The sequence below is a fragment of the Eretmochelys imbricata genome, chromosome 5, assembly GCF_965152235.1.
Source record: "Eretmochelys imbricata isolate rEreImb1 chromosome 5, rEreImb1.hap1, whole genome shotgun sequence".
NCBI classification, from domain to species: Eukaryota; Metazoa; Chordata; order Testudines; family Cheloniidae; genus Eretmochelys; species Eretmochelys imbricata.
The window spans coordinates 18314177-18335080 of NC_135576.1; the positions used below are offsets into that span (position 1 = coordinate 18314177).

At 39.6% G+C, this 20904-nt stretch overlaps 1 protein-coding gene across 1 annotated transcript in view; it reads left to right on the forward strand.

Annotated features, from left to right (window-relative positions):
* DCC (DCC netrin 1 receptor) overlaps positions 1–20904 on the forward strand; it is a 948458-nt gene that overhangs the window by 905838 nt on the left and 21716 nt on the right. The window contains exons 25-27 of the mRNA XM_077816218.1: positions 754–870; positions 5697–5852; positions 15239–15451. Coding sequence (XP_077672344.1) covers positions 754–870; positions 5697–5852; positions 15239–15451 — 486 coding nt within the window. The remainder of the gene's footprint in view (positions 1–753; positions 871–5696; positions 5853–15238; positions 15452–20904) is intronic.

Consider the following 20904-nt stretch of genomic DNA (forward strand, 5'->3'; position numbering starts at 1 on the left):
TTAATATAATATACATATGAGATATGATACAATCTGGGAACCAGAAAATGTATCTTCTATTTCATTGGGAATTACTGTACCAAACCACGGAAAATAAGGTACCTCCGTGACCAGAGATAGTTACCCTAGCTTCTTTGGTTACACCAAACATCTCTGTATGAGTATAATTGGACTAAAACTTTCAGTTTGGCTACCTGAAGATACCTACATCTATATTTTGTACCTAAGTATAATGCCTGATTTTTGTAGCTGCTGAGCCAATCATTTGAATTGGCTGGGACTTGGTGGGTGCATATAAAGCATCTCTGCAGATAAGGCCAGTTATTTAGGTGCTAGATTATGGATTTAGACGTCCTACTTTATGCACCCAAATCTGGCCATGATACTTTGTTTGAACTTTAAGGGAAGTGGGTAACAAGAAATGTTGAGGCACAGGGTTAGTGTCATTTTTATGAAGCAATTTTTGTTTCAGTGGCAGGGAGAAAGGGGAGTTAAACCAGGATGTGATTGTAAAGGGAGAAATTTACATTTAAAGACAGTTGTAAGAAAATGAGAAACAACCATTTTATTCAGGAATGGTGTCCAAAGTAGTCTGTGCAGAACAATTAGGAGATGATACCATTTAAGTGACCGGTTTTAATGATAGATGTCTGAAAAAATATCCATCCACTTTACTGCAAGACATATGGTAAAGAGGGAAACAGTCTGGTGTTTAGCCATTATTAACATAGCCACTGTGTTGCTTTTCACTAGGTCCTGACACGGAGGATGTGGGAAGTAGCATGTCCACGTTAGAGCGCTCGCTTGCTGCCCGCAGAGCCACTCGTGCCAAGCTCATGATTCCGATGGATTCACAACCAAACAACCCTCGTGAGTAGCGCATCTCTTACTCCCTCTTACAATTGTATGTGAGAACAATAGTGCATCTAGAGTTTCTTCCATTTGAGGATCACAAAGCATCTTACAAATATTAATTAATTAAGCCTCATAACACAACTACGGTAAATAGCACTAGCCACATTTTACAAAGGAGTAAACCATGGTTTCCCAAGGCTTCACAATGATTCAGTAGGTGGGAATAGAATCAAGAAGTCCTAACTTCCCAGTCCACTGCTCTAACCACTAGACCACACATTTCCTATGTGTACATTTCCTATGTGTACAGTACTTGGGGACACAAGGTCTGTGAGGGTAAGGGATCGTCCCTCAGGATAGGTTGTAGACCTATCCTGAAGGATGATCCATCAGTCTCACAGACCTTGGGAGACAGGCCAGTCGTCGCTTACAGACAGCCCCCCAACCTGATGCAAATACTCACAAGCAACTACACATCACACAACAAAAACACTAACCTGGACACTCAATAATAGACTTCCTACTGTATTTTCCACTCCATGCATCTGATGAAGTGGGTTTTAGCCCATGAAAGCTTATACCCAAATCAATTTGTTAGTCTCTAAGGTGCCACAAGTTCTCCTCATTCTTTATGCATTACTGTGCAGTGTGATTCTCAACATGGACTACAGGATGGAGATGTTTATCTCTGGAAAGAATCCTTTGGTTTCAAAGAACTGTGCAACACATATTAAATCTAGACATTATTTGGTATATGTTACATTACCAGTAATCTATAAGGCCCTGATCCAGCAATCCATTACACAGGTGCTTAACTTTAAGCACATGAGCAGTCCCACTGATGTCAATGGAACAACTTGTACTTTAACGTAAGGAAGTACTTAAATATACAGAGGCAAAAATCATTCTTGGGACCTTTCTCCTTTTTAGGCTGTATCCACTTGTAGATAACGCGGTCACATGCACACTTTGACATTCCGGCCTGACATACTTTCCCTAAGGGGAGTTGTAAACATAAAAAATATTGGAGAATGCACAGGATAAAGATTCAGTGGGTTGGATTCTGATCTCATTTACTTCAGAGAAAATCAGAAGTCACATCTCTGATATTGATGGGCCTGATAATCCTCTTTCTCACACTAGACTGACGCTGCAATAACTGCACTAGCTGCAGTAGCATTACTCCTGATTTACCTGATACAAGGGAGATATGAATAAGGGCAGTGGAATTACACTGATGTCGACGTGTTGTAGGCAAGATCAGAATCAAACTCATTATAATTGCAATGGGACAATACCGGTATAAGTAAAATCAATCCGCTTTATAGGTCAGTGTATATGGATAAATGTGCTGTTGGGTTTTTTAGGATCAAATCATAAATAGTTTTAGAAGGGTGAGGTTCTGTTTTCTATCTGTATCCTATTCCCACTAGTATATGTCTAATAGAGAGATTATATAATGATACATGGGGGCGGGGGAGAAATTGATCTCACATTTTGGTCTAATTTGTGAACTTTTTAGGCTGGGTTGTAAAAAACCTGTTTCTTTCTCCATAAAATAAAAGTGGTATGTTTTTGAGGGGCTTTATCGTATTTTTTTTAATTTATCTGACTTGATGTGCCAAACATTAAAAGTGATAGGAAATAAGCTATAGAAAGGACTGAAGAAATCAAAAGAGGTAATTATTCTGAAGTAAAATAAACACATTGGCATTGTTAAGTGACAAAATAGATGTGATTTAAGCTGATCTTAAAAAGCACAGAAAATCAGTTTATTTGGGTTCTTCAGGATCAAATGAGCTGTTGAATGAAACTTTTTGTATTGACGTGAAAGGGAAAAACATTGGTGAGTTTCATGATGCTACAAGTGAGACTGTTTGAGGCCATCATCGTTATTGAAATGTAGCCATTGTGATACTCTTAAGTCTCTAAATTCCTTCACAGGAAGGCACTAAACTTGATAAAGCAATTGAAGGGAGTTTCATAGGGTCTTGGCAGATTGCAGTCCAGTGATGCTAAAGTCACAGTCTCAGTGGAAATCTGGCTTGATCTCATTAATAACGAAGACCTGGACGCACACAAGGACAAAATTGAAAAACAATTCAGAGCATTGTTTCCAATTCATAACTAACACAATTGATGTCAAATACTCAGATCAAAGAGCTGAGAGCTGAGCTGAAAACCAGAAAAGAGGCTGAAATCTAGCTGATGATACATAGTCCTAAACACCTTCCTTCTCCCCAAGCATTTAAAATCAAAGATCTGGATTTCGATCCCAAGTCTGTTTGTGCAGGAGGCTATATCACAATTTGTTGTATCAAAATGGTGACAAATTATGGAGTAAAATCTTGGAAAACAGGACAGTTGAATTCAGAGTGTTATCTACTGGTGAAAGACCTGTGCTCCTTCTTAGCATCAACACAGCAGATTTTCCATTTTCTGATTGGCGTAGTCAAAATGTTATAATAGGGTAGGTGCTGAGATAACAAATAACTTGATAAGAGTGTATCATTATATAAGGGCAGATTTTTAAAAAGGAGGTAGAAAAATTTTGACTACTTAGTTTTATGTTCTTGTGATTTATCTACAGAATTCCAGTATATTTATTTTTTATAATACATCTGTGTGAGGAAGAAATATGCTCATAGAATGAATCACTTTTGGGGGTTTATTAATCACTGGTTTTTTTTTAAGTATGTTTTCCCAAGTTGTGGAAACAATCATGTTGATATTGTGTTTGGCAACATCTGTGGACTTTGGGCTACTGAGCACAGCTTTGGAATCTCTACTTTGTAAATTCAATAAGCCATACTTAGATTACATGTTTATAGGACATATTGAAAATTTTTGACGCAGAAGGGCAGTGATCAGGGAGCTCCAAAATCTGGTGAGGGAATTTCTGCTTTCAAACTCCTAAAGCATCCATATCAAATACAAATTCAACTCTTGTTAGGCTATGTCAGAACAAATTTCTTGTCATATTGCAGAGACTTTTTGAAAATGCTTGAAGCTATCTTTTCCCTTAGCTTCTCTACATAAATATAATATTACAGTGAATACTCTGATTTTTTTTTATTCTTATTACTTATATCTTGGAGAAGAATGAAGGGATGGCCTTCAATAAATGTGTTGGATTTTTTATGACTCAATACAGAATGATTGTTTTTGCAGTGCGTTAACAATGTTACAAACAGGAAGACTATTATTTAACCTTTTAACAGTGTGAATAAAATGATTTCCACAGATAAAATTAAATCTTTGAATAGTAAGATTTCTATTCTGAGGATGGGTAAATTGAACCTAGACATTTTGAACGTTCAAAATATTACGATTATTATTTCTTAATAAAAGTTTTGTGCGGTTCTACACCTCCCGTTTTCCTCTGGAAGTACAGAAATGCCCAACAAAGACTGTGTTGTTTAGTGCTTAAAGAAGTAATAAGGAAAAAGCTTTGGCCCAATTACTGACTCTTTGTGTGACCTTGGGCAAATTGCCCAGTTTACAACTCTGTGTGGTGGATTTAATAAGGGCTAGAAGTAATAATAATGTCTACTTTAATATTTATTATATTGTTTGCAATTCACGTGTTAAAAGTGCTACATAAGCCAAAAATATCATCATTGGGGCAAATCCTGAAGTTACTACTCAGTGTTTACTCAGGCAAAACTTTTGTTAAAGTCAATGGGAGTTTCCCTGAGTAAGAAGTGCATAAAAACCGGTAAAGGAATTCAGAATTTGGCCCATTGTTTTTGTTATTGGTTGTTTATTCCTGGATTGTTCAAAACCAGAACATACTGGAACTCACTCACAAGAAATCCTGATTTCATTAGATTTTGAGCCAGTTTCCAAACCAAAATGGTTCATATGCTTTGGAGAAGCCTTAAATGTTCAGGTGATTAATTTGCATAACACATTGTTTCTCTTTCCTCTCTTTCTTGGTTGTAATTCCCATTAGAACACTCAGAGTTAAATGTACACACTGAGGCCATGGCTACACTGGAAACTTCAAAACGCTGCTGTGGGAACGCTCCCACAGCAGCGCTTTGAAGTGCGAGTGTGGTCGCGTGCGAGCGCCGGGAGAGAGCTCTCCCACCGCTCCTGGTAATCCACCTCCAGGAGGGGATTAGCTCCGACCACTGGGAGCACAGCTCCCAGCACTCGGAGCCTGTTTACACTAGCGCTTTAAAGCGGTCTGACTTGCTGTGCTCAGCGGGGTGATTTTTCACACCCCTGCGCCAGCAAGTTAGAGCGCTATAAAATATAAGTGTAGCCAAGCCCTGAGGAAGTAAGGCCAATCTCAGTTACACTGGTGTAAATCAGGAATAACTTTAGTAGAGTCACTAAGATTATATCCTGGCTCTTGGAGCCTTGATTCATCCATTTCCATTTCAAATATTTGTCACTTAACAGGAAAATATTCAAACTTGTCTGCCTAATTTGCACCCTTGAAACAGGCATTTATGTGTGCAGATAGTTTCATACATAAAAGCGGCTTTTTGTATATGAAAATATCCCAGTCACATGAAACATGCCTATTTCTGTATACAAATGTGGTGTTTGTATGTGTGTTGGTTTGTCTATAAAGAGCATACACACATTGTTTGTTTGTTTATTTATTTATCTATTATTTATATTACCATAGCATTTAGGAGCCCTAGTCATGGATCAGGACCTCACTGTATCAGGCACTGTACAAAATACATATTTTGTGGCTGCAATTTAGGCACCTGCTTTGGAAATGTGGCCATTTGTAGTTTTCTGCGAGATCCATCCATTTATTTTTAACTTTCTACAAATGTTAAGAGATCTTTAATTCTCTTTCTCCTTCTCTCTCTTTTCAGCTGTTGTCAGTGCCATCCCAGTGCCAACACTAGAAAGTGCCCAGTACCCAGGAATTCTGCCATCGCCAACATGTGGATATCCACACCCGCAGTTCACCCTCCGGCCTGTGCCATTCCCAACACTCTCTGTTGACCGAACCTTTGGAACAGGAAGAAGTCAGTACAATGCCTTACCTTTTATTTTGATGTTTGTTCTCTGATGAAGTGTTTTGAAGTGGTGTTTAGACTGGAAATAAGGCATACATTTTTAGTAGTGAGGGTAATTAATCATTGGAACAAGGGTTATGTTGGATTTTCCATCACTGACAAATTTTAAATCAAGATTGGCTGCTTTTCTAAAAGATTGGTTCTCGTGCAAACTGGAATAATTTTGGGAAAGTTCTGTGGCCTGCAGTAGATCAGACTAGATGATCAGAATGGGTCCTTTGTGGTCTCAGAATCTATGAATCTATGAAATGGCAAACACAGTATTATTTTCTTTTCAGGAGGACAGTATACTGTAAAGGAAGGCTTATAACTAGCTTAGAGTTTGTGTACACATTCATTTGAACAAAATGACATCTCACCTCGTGACTGGGTTCCTCTGAATGTTTTCTGGTATGAGCCGGTACTAAAAAGGAAAATATCTGAAGTTGTGTAGTACAGTATTATTCTGAAGTGTAGTAAGAATACATGTGGTCTTTGCAGTTAATTTCTTCTTCTCAAAGTTAACCAGTAGACAATATAAAAAGAATACATTGCGGGTTGCATTTTCAAAAAGCACTCCATCCTGGTCTAACTCGAAATCAATGTCAAAATTCACATTGCCATCAGTAGAAACATTTTCATTGATTTCAATGGGAACGGAATTAGGCCAATGTTGATTGGTCTTCAAAATCCCACCCAGCATTCTCTATATTAAACCCAGGTTTGCCAAAATTGCACTAATATTTTCTTACCAGCAGACTTGCTCCTTATAAAACACTGTCATCGTATACTCCTTAAACTCAGTGTTCATCTGTGTTTAATTAGGCATTCTTGTGCATTTGGAGGATCAAAACATTATGGTAGAGAGCTCGTTAGTTTGTACCAGGTGGACTGAGAATACTGATCAGGGGCGACACCAGAAAGCCTTGCTTCACATCTCTTCTTAGAGGTTGAAAGTTGTTGCACCTATTCAGGATCATCTGTTTCAAATCCCCCAAAGTTTTAAGACCCTTTGGTTTGTACCAAAATGAGATTTATTAAGAATTGAAAGAGAATTGGATCAAAATAAAAAAAAACAATCTGCATAACATATCTAGCCTTAAACTCTGCACCAACTTATGTAGATAGGTCCAAGTCATGCCATTAAACTTGGAAGAAATCTTGTACTGTTCTGGAGAATGCATACTTTACCAGCTTGCCCCTTTGTCCCTGATGGTTTGACAGAGCAGCATTTCCTAGACTCAGGCATCTCATACCATCCTTTGCCCCCTCATCCTCTTACTTTAGTTTAAACTGCCTTGCTATGGCATCTTCCACAAAGATATTAGCACATATGGACCCTTCAGGAAGGATATAACAGTCTTGCATGAAATAATAACACCTAGCTCTTATATAGTACTTTTCATCAGTAAATCTCAAAGCACTTTACAAAGTAGGTCAGTATCATTATTGCCATTTTACAGATGGGAAAACTGGGGCACACAGAGTTGAAATGACTTGTGCAAGGTCACCCAGAAGGCTAATGGCAGAGCCAGGAATAGAATCCATGTTTCCTGAGTTCCAGACTATTGCACTCTCCACTAGCCCACACTGCTTGCCTTGGCATACATTTACCAGACTTATATTCTTTAGAGAAATAGATTGGGGTCTTTTTGTCTTGTACTCACTTTACAGTTTATAATGCTCTTTGGAAAGCATATGCACACAACAGTTGTCCTTCAGCCTCACCTTCACACTTTATTTTTAAATAAGCAGTCCTAACATCATGGGCCATATGTTCTAGCCTATGACCATGCTTTTGCATGCTAATTATCATAGCTGGAGGGCTCATATTTTCTTATAATTCCCTCTTAACTTTATTCTACTCTTCGGTATGAATTATTGACATATTTATGTCAATCTATCACACACATTTTTCATATTCCTGGCAGTCTGTGCAGCTAGTTCATGGAGAATAAATTCCATGAGTGGTTTTTATCCTGTTTGATTTTTGCTTTCAGTCATTATGGTCAGGCCCAGAGGGACTAGCAATTGACATTTCAGTAGAAGGCTTGTGGGTAGACTGTGGGCCTAGATGTTCTATCCATGAACCCAGTATCATTGTCACCTTCTTCCCCTACAATGACTGGGTCCAATACAAGGGTAGGTGGTAGTTGCCTCTGGAGAGCGTGACTAACTCTGGCTGGATGTTTCTGAGAATATAGACCTCCCTCACCCCGAAATAATCACAGATTTAACACACGGAAGCACAGCTCGGTGATGTATGGACACCAGACTTGGAGGGAGAATTTTAACTTCACATTACAAGGTGTTAGATTCTGCCTACCCATGGAGATGGAAGAGAAGATTGACAGATTGGAATGTGTAGTCTTTATCCTGGAGAGTTGAAAAAAATGTGAATGCATGGGCAATTGCACCTCTGATAGACACTGCAATAGTGTTCACAGGAGCAATGTGGAGCAGGGACCGTACATTTCATAAGTATATTGCATGGTACATTTCACAAGGGATTATATATTTAATAAATTGTCAGCAGTATAACACAAAGTAAGGCATGCACAAACTCGACACTCCCCTGAAGAGCACTCGTCAGGAGGCTGGTGTCCTTTCCCCCATATCTTGTAGATGGCCTCCATCAGGATGGATTGAAACATGACTGCCTCCTTTTGAAAGAAAGCCCTTTTCTCCTGTCTCTGAACTCTGCTAGGTCAGCTGCTATCATCTTGCCCTCCTTGTGGCGTTACCTCATCTTTTTTCTAATACCTCCAGACCTCTCCTGTGACCTCTCACAGCATTCACCCCATCAAGTGCTTCCATCCACAAACAATCCTTTTACATGGCACCCACTTTGCCAGACTTCTCCCCAGAGGATGTCATAGCACACCTCAGTCATCTGATCAATAGCTTACCCTTTTCTTGGGGAAAAAATGCATTTTTGAACTGAGTCTGACCAACCTGCCCACCCTGGAATCACCACTGGAAGCAGGCAGTGAGAGCAGCTGAGCATTTCTGTACAGCAGTGTTTGAGCCAAAGCAGATATTTCTGCAGCTCTCCAGTAGGAATTGTGAGGCACTACTTTCAGAATGACATCTTGAAAATTTCTGCCAAAATATTTCGCTTTTACACAGCAGAGTAGAAGAAGTGAGGAGAGTTATTAAAAGAGAACTATATAAATTCATCGAGGTTAAGTCCAGTAATGGATATTAGCCAGGATGGGTAAGAAATGGTGTCTCTAGCCTCTGTTTGTCAGAGGGTGGAGATGGATGGCAGGAGAGAGATCACTTGATCATTACCTGTTAGATTCACTCCCTCTGGGGCACCTGGTATTGGCCACTGTCGGCAGACAGAGTACTGGGCTGGATGGACCTTTGGTCTGACCCAGTACGGCCGTGCTTATGTTCTTATCTATGGATAAATTCCCACACATGCAACAAACCAGGTGGGAAATCAAAGAAGACATTGTTACTTCTGCAGCATCCATCAGAGATGCAGGAAACTCAGCTGCAAAATATGACAGAAAGAAGTGCCACAAAACTCCATACACAAAAAAATCCATAAGGCAGAAACTATTTTTATATATGTTGTTTGTTTTATCGGTGACATGCAGGCAACCAGCCAAGCAATTGCCTAGCTTTCTGTAACAGCATGGTGGGTTAGCTTTCTGCCTGAGTAGAATGGAGGGGGGGCTAGATAGATAGATAGATAGATAGATAGATTTGTGTGTGTGTGTGTGTGTGTGTACATACCTGCTATCGCTACTAATGCTGCCACCACTGACATAGGAACTGGCAGCAACACATCATATGAAAGAGAGGCTGTACTCCTTGTTTCACATTTCCCTCCCACACGCTCGGCAGCAGGCAACATTAAAAAGCAGCTGGAGCGTCTGCTTTATGTTTGGATCACCTTACCAGGTCTCCCATACGGCTTCTCTTCTGTAGAAATTGGTTTCAGCAAAATTAATCTAGGATTCTGACTCAGTCATACCCACTTCTTTGTCTTCATCTGATCATGTGGGGTTTTCTTGACACTGAATGGCAATTGAAGATCATACTAGGGAAGGTGCATAAGGTAGGTTTGTATCCATTTGAACTACACAGTGAAAAACCCATGATATTCTTGCCCCATTGCAGTAAAAGTTTAAAAAAAATAAAATACATGCACTGCAGTAATTCCTTTGCAGTGAATTCTACCTACTGTACTGCATGGCTGAACATGCTATTGATCAGGAGGTAGCAATCTTTGAATACATCCTGTGCAATGTCATTAGGGAGGGTGTTGCTGTGCATTCTGCCAAGTGGACCATGCTCCAACACCTCTTTCTGTTCCTGAAACTCTTCATGGTTGACCTCAAAGCTTCCAATATTGAAAATCTTCCTTAAGCCAAGTTTTACCGTTCATCTTCTACTGAAAAGAAAACTTTAAAAAAAAATGAAGGGCTAAATCAGACTCAACCAGAACCTCCTGGAATAATAGATCTGCTTGTCTGTTTCATGCTATCAGTGAAATCTATATAAGCCAATTATTATACATTTGCTTTTCTATCCTTGCTCCCAGGAAATATATCGGTGCCATATTAAGGTGGCTTCACTCTGTGCAGCAGTTCCTCCTAACCATTAGCCTTCACCTGAGGAATCTGTCTGGTCTGTATTTTGAGCTGTTTAACGTGTACCTCAGGATGCCGGGGAAAGATTGTGAAATGCCGTGGACTGCACTGTCATCAAACTTGCAGAGGACACTCAGTTTTGTCTCCTCCCCATCAAGCACAGACAATGCTGTCCCTTTGAGGTCTCAGAATATGACAGAAATGAGCAACTGGATGAGACCTGATGATTCATCCTCAACTAGGAAAAACACTGAAGTGGTACTGGTCAGGAAGAAGTAGTTTTAAGGACTAGTAGGAGCTGCAGTGTCTCCCTCAACTGGGGGCAAGGGGAAGGTCTGTTCTCCAGTTTTCAAAATGGTGCTGTCCAGGAATCTTCCCTCTCAGATGTGAACATGACCACAACACGTTTTAATCACTTCTAGGTTGAGCTATTGTAATGTGCTGTGACTTGGCTGACTCTGAAGGTCATATGGACGCCTCCACTTGTCCAATATAGATCAGCTTCCCTTCTAAGGGGCAGATCATCATCACCAAATATGAGTAATATGAAAATATGAGTAAAGGCAAGATTGTTAGTTGTAAAACCAAAACCAACCAAACAAAAAACTAAAGAAAAGAAGAAAGAAAGAAAGAAACAGTCCTCACCATTTTGAGGTAACAATACGTGATTAGCAAGGAACTAAAATAGCTTCACATCCCTCAAAGTGCAAAAGTGAATTATACTCATTTTTTAATTAAAATAAATCTTATTTCTTGACAGTGTTTCCTCTTGGAGCTAACTGTAACAGTGAATATTTAATTCTGGGATTTTAGGTAGGAAGTATTATTAAGCTGAATCACTGATATTTCAGTTTAACCAGTTTTTTAAGAGAGGAGAGAAAGGATACTTTAATACTGGGCTATATCATGCCTTCTGTTTTAGGCAGGCCTTCTCTGTGATTTCATTGGGGACTGTTGCACGTACAAATGATGGTGTGACATGACCCAATGTGACTGTGGGCCCAATCCTTGAGTTTTGACTGAGGCTCTTCTTTCTCCCTTATTTTCTATATTTGTTCTTTATCAACTGGATGAGTAGGAAAAATAGCTTTAAAGGTAATTTTTTTTCAGAAATGAATTATTTGGGGGTCCATCATAAATGACTTCAGAAATATTTCTATTGACTTCAGTGAAGCTGGATCTGGTCTTATTCTTGCAAATGCAAAAAAAAAATAAGACAAAACCAAAAACCAACACCCACACCACCTTTTCCCCAAGAATATAAATATAAATGCCTAAACTTCTCACCTGAGAATAAAACTGATGTTTTAGCAAATTTATTATTCTTATTTGGATAACAATAAATCCAGAGGCCCTAACTGAAACGACGGCCATATTGTGTAGGTGCTATACAAATAGCTAGAACCTGTCCCCAAAGGGTTTATAATCTAAGTAGAAAAGACAGACAATGGATGGGAGGGGGAACAGAAACACAGAGAAATGCAGCCCAGGGTCACACAGAGCTAGGAATAAAACTCACACCTCCTAAATCCCAGTCTGATACCGTGGTCATCCTCTGGGTCATGATGGCCATTCATGTTTAAACATACGCTGGATAGCCCGGGCTTATCTCATGTCAGAGTGGGGCAAACAGCCACATTCAAAGTGGGAGTCCTTCTCAAAGATATCACTCAGTAAAAAATGTGCAATGAACAATTCATACATCTGACATCATACAGTTAGGGCCTGATCCAAAGCCCCCTAGAAATCGGTGGAAGGCCCTCCTATTGGTTTCATTGGGATTTGGATCAGGTGCCAAGGTACAGCAAATTTTTTTTTACCTTGTCAAAGCTCTTAACTTCAGCAGTGAGGACAGTTGGGACTCACTACAATGATTTTCATATTCAGGGTTGTCTGAGAGCCTAGCTTCCATTAAAATCTTATTTTTTAACTACAATATCTTTTCAAGTAATCAGAATTCTTCTGGAATTAGACATCCATGCTGAGTTTCATAAGGACAAATGTCTAGCTTCGAAGTGGGAAATTGAGGTAACTGGATCATGTGGTACCAGCAACGGACTCATCTTCATCCATTATTTAAATAAACTTTCAGAGCTTCCATCTTCCATTCCCTCAGGAACCTGAACTAACTGCGAATTGATGGCTCTCATTAGTTTTTCAAGCATGTACGTTTTATTGTTTTAAAACTCCCTTCTCAAATACTAGACATCTTCCTCAGACAAGTTACTTTCAATATTTACAGCCCAGTTTAACCTTCTAATTTTTATGGAATCCTTGCCTTCAATTGTAGATGGAGTGCTCAACCCCATCAAGTTTTTTGTATAATAAAAGTTATTGTAGTCTTCAGATTTTACAACTGTGCTTCCCTTCCAGTATCCATCACCATCTTTCATTTCTAGCCCACTTGGATTTATACAAAAACTTTCTCAGGAACTATATCTAATGCCCATTAATCTAATGTTAAAAATATCACTCTCTACACTGCTGGTGCCAGCTGATCAAGTTTTTCTCTCTGAGATCATAAACTCAGAAGATATCAGGCAGGTCAGTGGAGGTTACCAATATGTGCCTGTTCTCTCCTGTCTGTGCATGCGAGCCAGCAGACTCCCAAAAGAAGTGGATTTGAAGGACATGATAGCCTTGGGCACAGTAGAAGAAGCAGGCTGTTCCTAATATCATGAAAGAAAATGTGAGGCTAAGAGCAGGAGAAAGAGACAAAAGGCTGGATTTTTTTTCCTTTAAGCACCGCTGTGAGCGAGGAGTCACCCTCAAAGACCTTGCCACTGAGACACATACCTTTGAGTCACGATTCTCCAGTTTCTCCTTGGCCAGCAGGTAGTAGAGATGGAGCCAACATTCCACCCATTCTCTGTCCCTACTATTTCCCAGCCTGCTCCCACAGCACTAGTTTACCTCTGTGCACCAAGTCAGAGATTTAAACGGTGTTTTTACTCTCCTGCACTGGCATGTGGTCCAAGTCAAATCCTAGTCCAAAGAGAACAGTCAGGAAAGAAGAGTAGAAAGGGTGCACATAGCAAGGGAGTGGAAGGAAAGAAGAGTGGATATGCCAGGAAGTGGCATCATTATTCAGAGAGCACTGAAGGTGAGGACAAGGAAACTTCACTACAATCCAAGTAAACTTTTACAAACTACAAATGATTGTGACCTTGGTCTCATCCTGTAGTTAGTCTCTTCTGCCCGGAGTTCCAAATTGCTGGAGAGGTCTGCAATATTGCATTGGGAACAGATAACAGGATTCTGGAACAAAAACCCTCATTTCCGTTTTTCAAAATAATTTTTCCACCTAGTAGGTTGTAATTACTTATATACATTGACATTCATTATTATAAAGTGCCTTGAGATTTGTCTTGGCTCTGTAATTACGTTATTTCGACAATGAGTTCTGGATTTTGAAAGCAACCAGATCCTCTAGAGTATTTTCATTCCCAGTATAACAACTAGATCTGATATCTAAGTGTCAGGAAGATTGTTTTCTATAGGAGAAGGATGAGCTGTTTGGGGTCTTGACTGAAATTTTTCAGTTTAAAAAAAAAAATGAACCCAGAGCATTTATCACTTTCACACATGGCCCATGACTGTGCAAATAAAGTGGTTTACTGCAGTGCTTCTCAAGCTATCTGATGCGGGGGACCAGCAATTTTTTTTCCAATGTGCGCGCAGACCGGCAGCCGATGGCTCGGGGGCCGGCCCCGGCCCGCGGACCACCAGTTTGAGTAGCGCCGGTTGACAGTATTAATACAAATGCCCTTAACATGTTCAGAAGCTTTGGCACTGTCACATAGCATCTCTTTTATCCTGACACTGTTCTTTGAAAACATCACTGAGCAGCTTCTCTGTAGTTCCATTTGCAATATGTGCATATTCTCAGTAACAGACCATGCTGTTGCTCAGTGACCGTGATGAAAATGCCTAAACAGTTGTAATTACCAGTCTGGATACAAAGCAGACAAAAAAAAGAGATTATTTCATCCACTGAAATGTTTTCCTTTTTGTTCATTTTTCTTTCACATTACTTTAGTCAAGTTTGTAACTCTGTTCTGGCATAGAAAGTTCACGAGAGAGGTAATTTTTGAGAGCCTTTTATAAGAAACGCTCTAGAACATAGAGTAACCTTGATTTATGTTTGAAGGTTGACATGGCGTGTTTAAATCACAGAAAAATTGACTTTGAGTAAAGGATAATAAAACAGCAACTGACTGCTTTGGCACAGTGAATATTACGCTGTTTCAAGGAAAAATGATGTTGGTATTTGGTTAAATAGAAATTAAGTCCCTTCTTTGTCTTCAACTCTCATTAGCTGTGGCTATAATAATAATATAGGGCAGAATGTAATGAGTTCCAGCAACTGGGATTTGTGTCACTATCCATATGATATACTTATGATTTTGGTTGATTTTTACAATTTAAAGGCACCTAGATCCAATAGTGATGGGAACTTAAGAAGTTTGTATACAAATAAAATATACAGAGGGAGCTAAAAATGTCATTTTCTGTACTTTATTTGAAGGAAGATTTATTGCAGCACTCTGGCACGTGGCTGCTTTTAGGAATGTCTTGTTTCTAATTCATGTATTCATATCTTTTGAAAAAAAAATGTTTACATATATCTTAGAGCTCCTCAAAGGTTAAAGGTTGGCACTTCCCGTTCTTTGGGAAATGATCACAAAAGTAAGAAATAGGATTTGGAAAAATATCTCAATAATAGTTCATTTTATTATTCCCTTACAGCGGTGAGTGAAGGACCAGTCCCACAACAGCCATCCATGCTGCCACAGACACAGCCTGAACATGCCAGCAATGAGGACGCCCCAAGCAGAACGATTCCCACAGCCTGTGTCCGGCCTACGCACCCTCTCCGCAGCTTTGCCAACCCCTTGCTACCTCCACCAATGAGTGCAATAGAACCGAAAGTCCCTTATACACCACTTTTGTCTCAAACAGGTAATAATTCAGGAAAGAATGACTGGTATTATTTATTAGCCACCAAGGTGCAGTATTCTAGCGGAGCCTGGATGCAGGGATTATCTGTCTAAGGTACTTATCTGACCTGTGCCCTCAGAATAGTTTGTGAGCACCTCATAATTTTAAGTTAGTTATCTTCATAATACCCATGTGAGGCAGGGAAGTGCTGTTTTCCCCATTTTAATGGTGGGGAACTGAGACACATAGAAATAAGGGCCAGATATTTAAAGGTATTTATGTGCCTAAAGATCCAGATAGGCACATTGTGAGATTTTCACAAGCCCACAAGAACCTAGGTAGATGCTTTTGAGAAATCCCATTAGGTACTTATCTGCATCTTTAGGAGCTTAAATACCTATCTAGCCCTGGCCCTAAGTGACTTGCCAAAGGCCATGCAGGAAATCTGTGGGCAGATTAGGGATTTGAACCCAGATATTCCAAGACCTAGACACTGGACCATCCTTCCTCTTTCTGCAGTAGGGCTTTGATTTTTGTTCTGCTTATTTTCCATTGACTGCCACCATTTTATTTTTTGCATTTAATTTGTACTGCGCCAGCACCCGGAATGGATGTGCAAGGAAAGTGAAGGACACAAAGACCTTCCCTCCTGCTGCAGAACCCCAGATAGAAGCCAGCCACAGTTGCGGTCCTTGTGTTCTCCTCAATACAGAGACTGTTCTCAACACTCCCTGGAGGGCTACGCACCTCAAAGGAGAGTGGGAGGAGCAGCAGTGGAGAGGAGCACATGCTGTACTCTAAGGGATGAGCCGCACACTCATTTGCACTAAAGTTTATTTACATCATTCTGGCCATTGGAGGGGGCCTTGAAGTGAGCATAAATGTCCTTAATGCCCACTTAAGTGCTCCAAAGTGGTGTAAAGTGGGGGCCTGAGTGTAAATGCAAATCAGGCTTCCAGTGCCTTTCAGAGGTGCCCCTTGGAACAAAGCAGCTCTTCTCTGCCAGCAACCTGGGCTAGACCCTAATAGGCACAATCTGGCTATAAATTGTAATGTCCATGTACTGCGCCTTCTATCTATACACACCACTGCCAGTCACATCATTGACATCAGTGATGGTTGTGCCTGCGGACTGAGGCGGTTTGTAGAACTGAAACTAAGTGACATCCTGGTGAGAATTGTAGAATTAAAGGTCAACCCTTACCTATATTTTGACTTTCTTAAAAGTTGCAGTCCTCTACATTTAAAATTCCTCATCCTCTACAGGGAAGCTCCATTAAATACAGTTAAGTTCTCACTTGAAAGAAAAAGACATGCTTTAACTGTCAGAAATAAAATATAGACTGTCCTGTATCTTAAAAAAATTTCTTTAAGTTCTTGTAGAATGAAAAAAGAATTCAGACAATTTTATGATAATATTCCAGCATTTCATTAGGATTTTCTGGAATGGGAATTCAGAATAAGGCAATAGTTTAAAATTAGAGTTAACTAATAAGGGAGGAGAATTAAATAAATCAGGAGCCAAATGAATAAGTTGGTCTTGTTTCAAATTTCATATTTGCTACAATAAATTAAACCAATGCCAAATTCTTGGCTCCTGTTTCAAGGTTTACTTTCTTGATAATGAAAGGATTATGTATATTTGCTAGAAAAACTGTCTGGAATGTAGTCCTGACAGCAAACTCGTTAAAAATAAAAAATAAATTTGCAGGGAATGGAAAGAAATAGAAAACAGCTACACGAAAAAAACAGTAGGAGATGAGAATGATGCTAGTAAGACCCTTCTTTAAATTCCTGCGTTGCCTCCCTGCACCATGGGTCCAGGTGCAGAGAGGTAAGGGGCCAGGAGTCCTCACTACTAGAGATGGACAAATACCTGATTTTTTTGTTCTCTTGGCAGTTCTGAAAAATAGGAGTGGAAAAATCAGTTCGGATCAAACCAAATCCAGAAATGCCAAAAAACGTTGGCAAATTGAAAAATTCTGTTTTGGGTCAAACAAAAGTTTGACCTGAAACATTTTGTTTCCAGTCATTTTAAAAGGACTAGATACAGAAAGTGGTTGGAGGAGGAGAAGATGGTGGTGGACCTCCCTAGAGCTTGTGTCCCAGTGATTAAGGTGCTCTCCTGGGATTGGGAGAGCCAGGTTTGAATCCCTGCTCTGGAGCAGGCATTTGAACCCAGGCTTCATCCTATTCCAGGCTATAGGGATGGCTTTGTCTCAGCCTCTCCTTTCGAAGCTCCTCCACTTTGTGTTAAGTACTTGAATAGTCATTTGGCCAGAGAGAAGGAGAATCACTACAGAGTCATTAGGTTGGTGTTTAGGACACTCACTCAGGTGAAGGAGACTCAAGTTTAAATCCCTGCTCCAATGATTATTTATAGGAAGAGGAACCGCTTCAAAAGGAGAGATTGAGTGTGCCCCTATCCCAAAATAATCTATGGCCTGGTTCAAATTTACAAATAGTTCCATGTTGACTGAAACTGCATTTTTCGGCAAATACACTATTTGCCAAAAAAATTGACCTGATCTACCAACTATCCTGCGTCACAAGCAAGTGGGGAAAGAGTAGAATCTTAGGTCCATTCTCCACAATGCACCATCTCCACATTGGAGCTGTCATGGGGAAGGTAGTTGTTTGCTGCTAGTATGGACTATGGAACAGAGAGAGGGAATTGCGCTTTTCTAAAGAGATTCCTTTCTTGGGATGCTGCTCGGATAGCACAACTACAAACCACCCCATATTTCACCCCTCTTCTATATTGTATTAAATGCAATAAAATTAGAAGAGTTTTATAACATAAGCCTTACAATATATATATTGATTCTAGGATATTGGGCTCATATATATATATGAGCCCAATATCCTAGAATCCTTACATGAATAATTCTTATAAGTTGTGCTTTTGAAGTCAATAGCGTTATCTGGTAAATAAGGACTACCTGTGTGAATAACGTTTGCAGGATGGGAACTAAAAAATATTGATAATTCACGCTGTGCAGTTTGGTGGGTTGCTCAATTTGGCACAATTACCTGCAGTTCAGAAATTTCAGCTCTACTGAATTCTGTTCTATATTCAGATGTTGCTCTCTGAACATAGTGTTCTTGCCACACAGCATATGTTACCTAACTGTAAGTGATTACAGGACTACCAAAAAAGCACCATGTTTCTACTTTGAACACCTGCTATCCATCACCAGGTAATTCAATTTTTGACAGCAGACAGAAGCAGAGAAACCCTACAATGTTGGAAAGTCTTTTTTTTTTTTTGGCCAACTCTTACAACTGAATTATATTTTTATATGTGTTAGGGTCTGTTCATCCTTATGTAATACCACAAGTTTACCTAAGGCCAAATCCTACTGACCTTATTATGTGAATAAGCCTACTTACTTCAGTAGAACTACTTGGCAATCAGGTTTTTGCACTTAATCTTCATGATTTGGTGGTGGGGGGAAGTAAAGGCATGTTAGCCATCCCCATATAAAGTTCAGTGATCACCATTAAAATTGCTGTTTGTGAGTAATTATGTTACCTCAGAATTTGCTGTGTTCCCTACGCTGTATAAGGCTGTGTTGTTAATTAGACAAAAGTTAACATTAATTATGACCACTGGATCCACATTTCCAGAGGAGGTGGCTGCCATGTACCAGAGCCACGGTGGAGACACACTGGCTTATTTGTGGGTAGTCTCTGATAATTGTATGGAGCTCAGAGGATCACCACATCCCTCGGCCCGCGCCGCTTCCCACAGCCCCCATTGACCTGAAACGGTGAACCGCAGGCAGTGGGAGCTGCGATTGGCTGAACCTGCAGACACTGCAGGTAAACAAACCAGCCCGGCCTACCAGGGGCTTTCTCTAAGGTTGCCGATCCCTGACTTAGAGCAAGGAAAATGTTTATTACTTTAAGTGAGTGTCATGGAAAACATCACTCTCTCATTTCTCAAACACATGTTGGGCAAGTGTCTTATCCCATCAAAAATAACAGTGATGGAAACTTCCTATTTAAATGAACTGGGATGAAGTGAAAGCTTGTGTATGTTAGCACTTTTGAAAATCAGACCATTTATTCATATGCATAAATGTGGATTTAGGGGACTAACTTTAAGCCCCTGTTTTTGAAAATCATGGCCACAGAATTTAAGGGCCAAATGTCACGGTCATTTAAGTCAATGGGAGTCTTTTTGTTGACAACCCCCCTTTGTTGACAACCCCCCATTGAAACAAGCCCTAATAGAAGATCTTTTCTACAGGCATTTTAGCCAACCAAAATCAGCTCAGTCTGGTGGTTGCTGTGTCTGCCACTTTTCTTCCTTTATGAAGATTTCAAAGAAAGAACCAGAAAAACAAGAGAGAAAACTGAAAAAAACAAAAACAAAAATCATACCCACAGAAATGAGAGGTAAAATCAATATGAAACAATGGATTTAATATAACTTAATTAATCCTGTGCCATAGTAATCTCACACATACAGAAGTGTTATAATTAGCTATTAACATCTATAAACTAGTACATACAAACCTGTAGAAAGATTAACATCATTTATTCAGTTCTATAGTATTTTACCATAAGGGAACTAATAAATTACTTAAAAGGCCACAATCCAGTTTTTCAGGTCATACATGCAACATACCCCAAAGCTGAAATTTACTCCTTTTTACTTGAGGCCATTGAGTTTGCTCTCTGCTTTAAGATGGCCCATGTCATAGATATTTTATAGTAGATCACACCGTTTCATCACCGCTTTATGATACACTGGTTCAGATTCTTAATACTAAATCTGAAGACATGAGAGCCACTGCACAATCTTTCCTTTCCACGCTCCACTGTGGCTGCGGTCATTTCTCCCTGCAAATCATGGACATAGACATTTAAGCGATTTGACTTAGTCCCCTTTCAGGTTAAATAGAAAATGCTTGATGGAGTGTTGAGCTTATTGCATGATGGATCTGACATAAATTCTACAAATGGCCAGGAAAGGAGTGGTTTTTTTTTTTAAATTTCTGACAAGTGGAAATTCCTTTTAACTGTTGAAATGATCCGCTGCACTTTAAATGAACCTGGATTAGCAGGCCATTTGTCTTCTGTAGCTGGAAGTGTGCTGTAAGCGGGATAGAAAATGTGACCTCTTAAGTAGAGCCTTTTATACTGTATCACAGGCTTATAACTTTAGCCCTTGTATTTTTTTGCAGTTGTAAAAGTGCTGTATTCTATTGCCACTTTCCTTTTTTTTGCATAATATGTATATACAGAAGTAATAATTCCCGTCTTTTCAATCTTCCCTGGACCAATATGCCAGGGGAAATGACAGAACTAAAAAGTACATCATTGTACAGAAAAATTGAGTTTGATATTGTTTTCTTCCTTACACATTGTAAGGTGTGATTTAAACTGGATATAATCCGGAAGTAGTAGGGGAGGGTTGCACAGAATGTGGACTGATTTATGTTCTCTGGCTCGTCAGGACATCA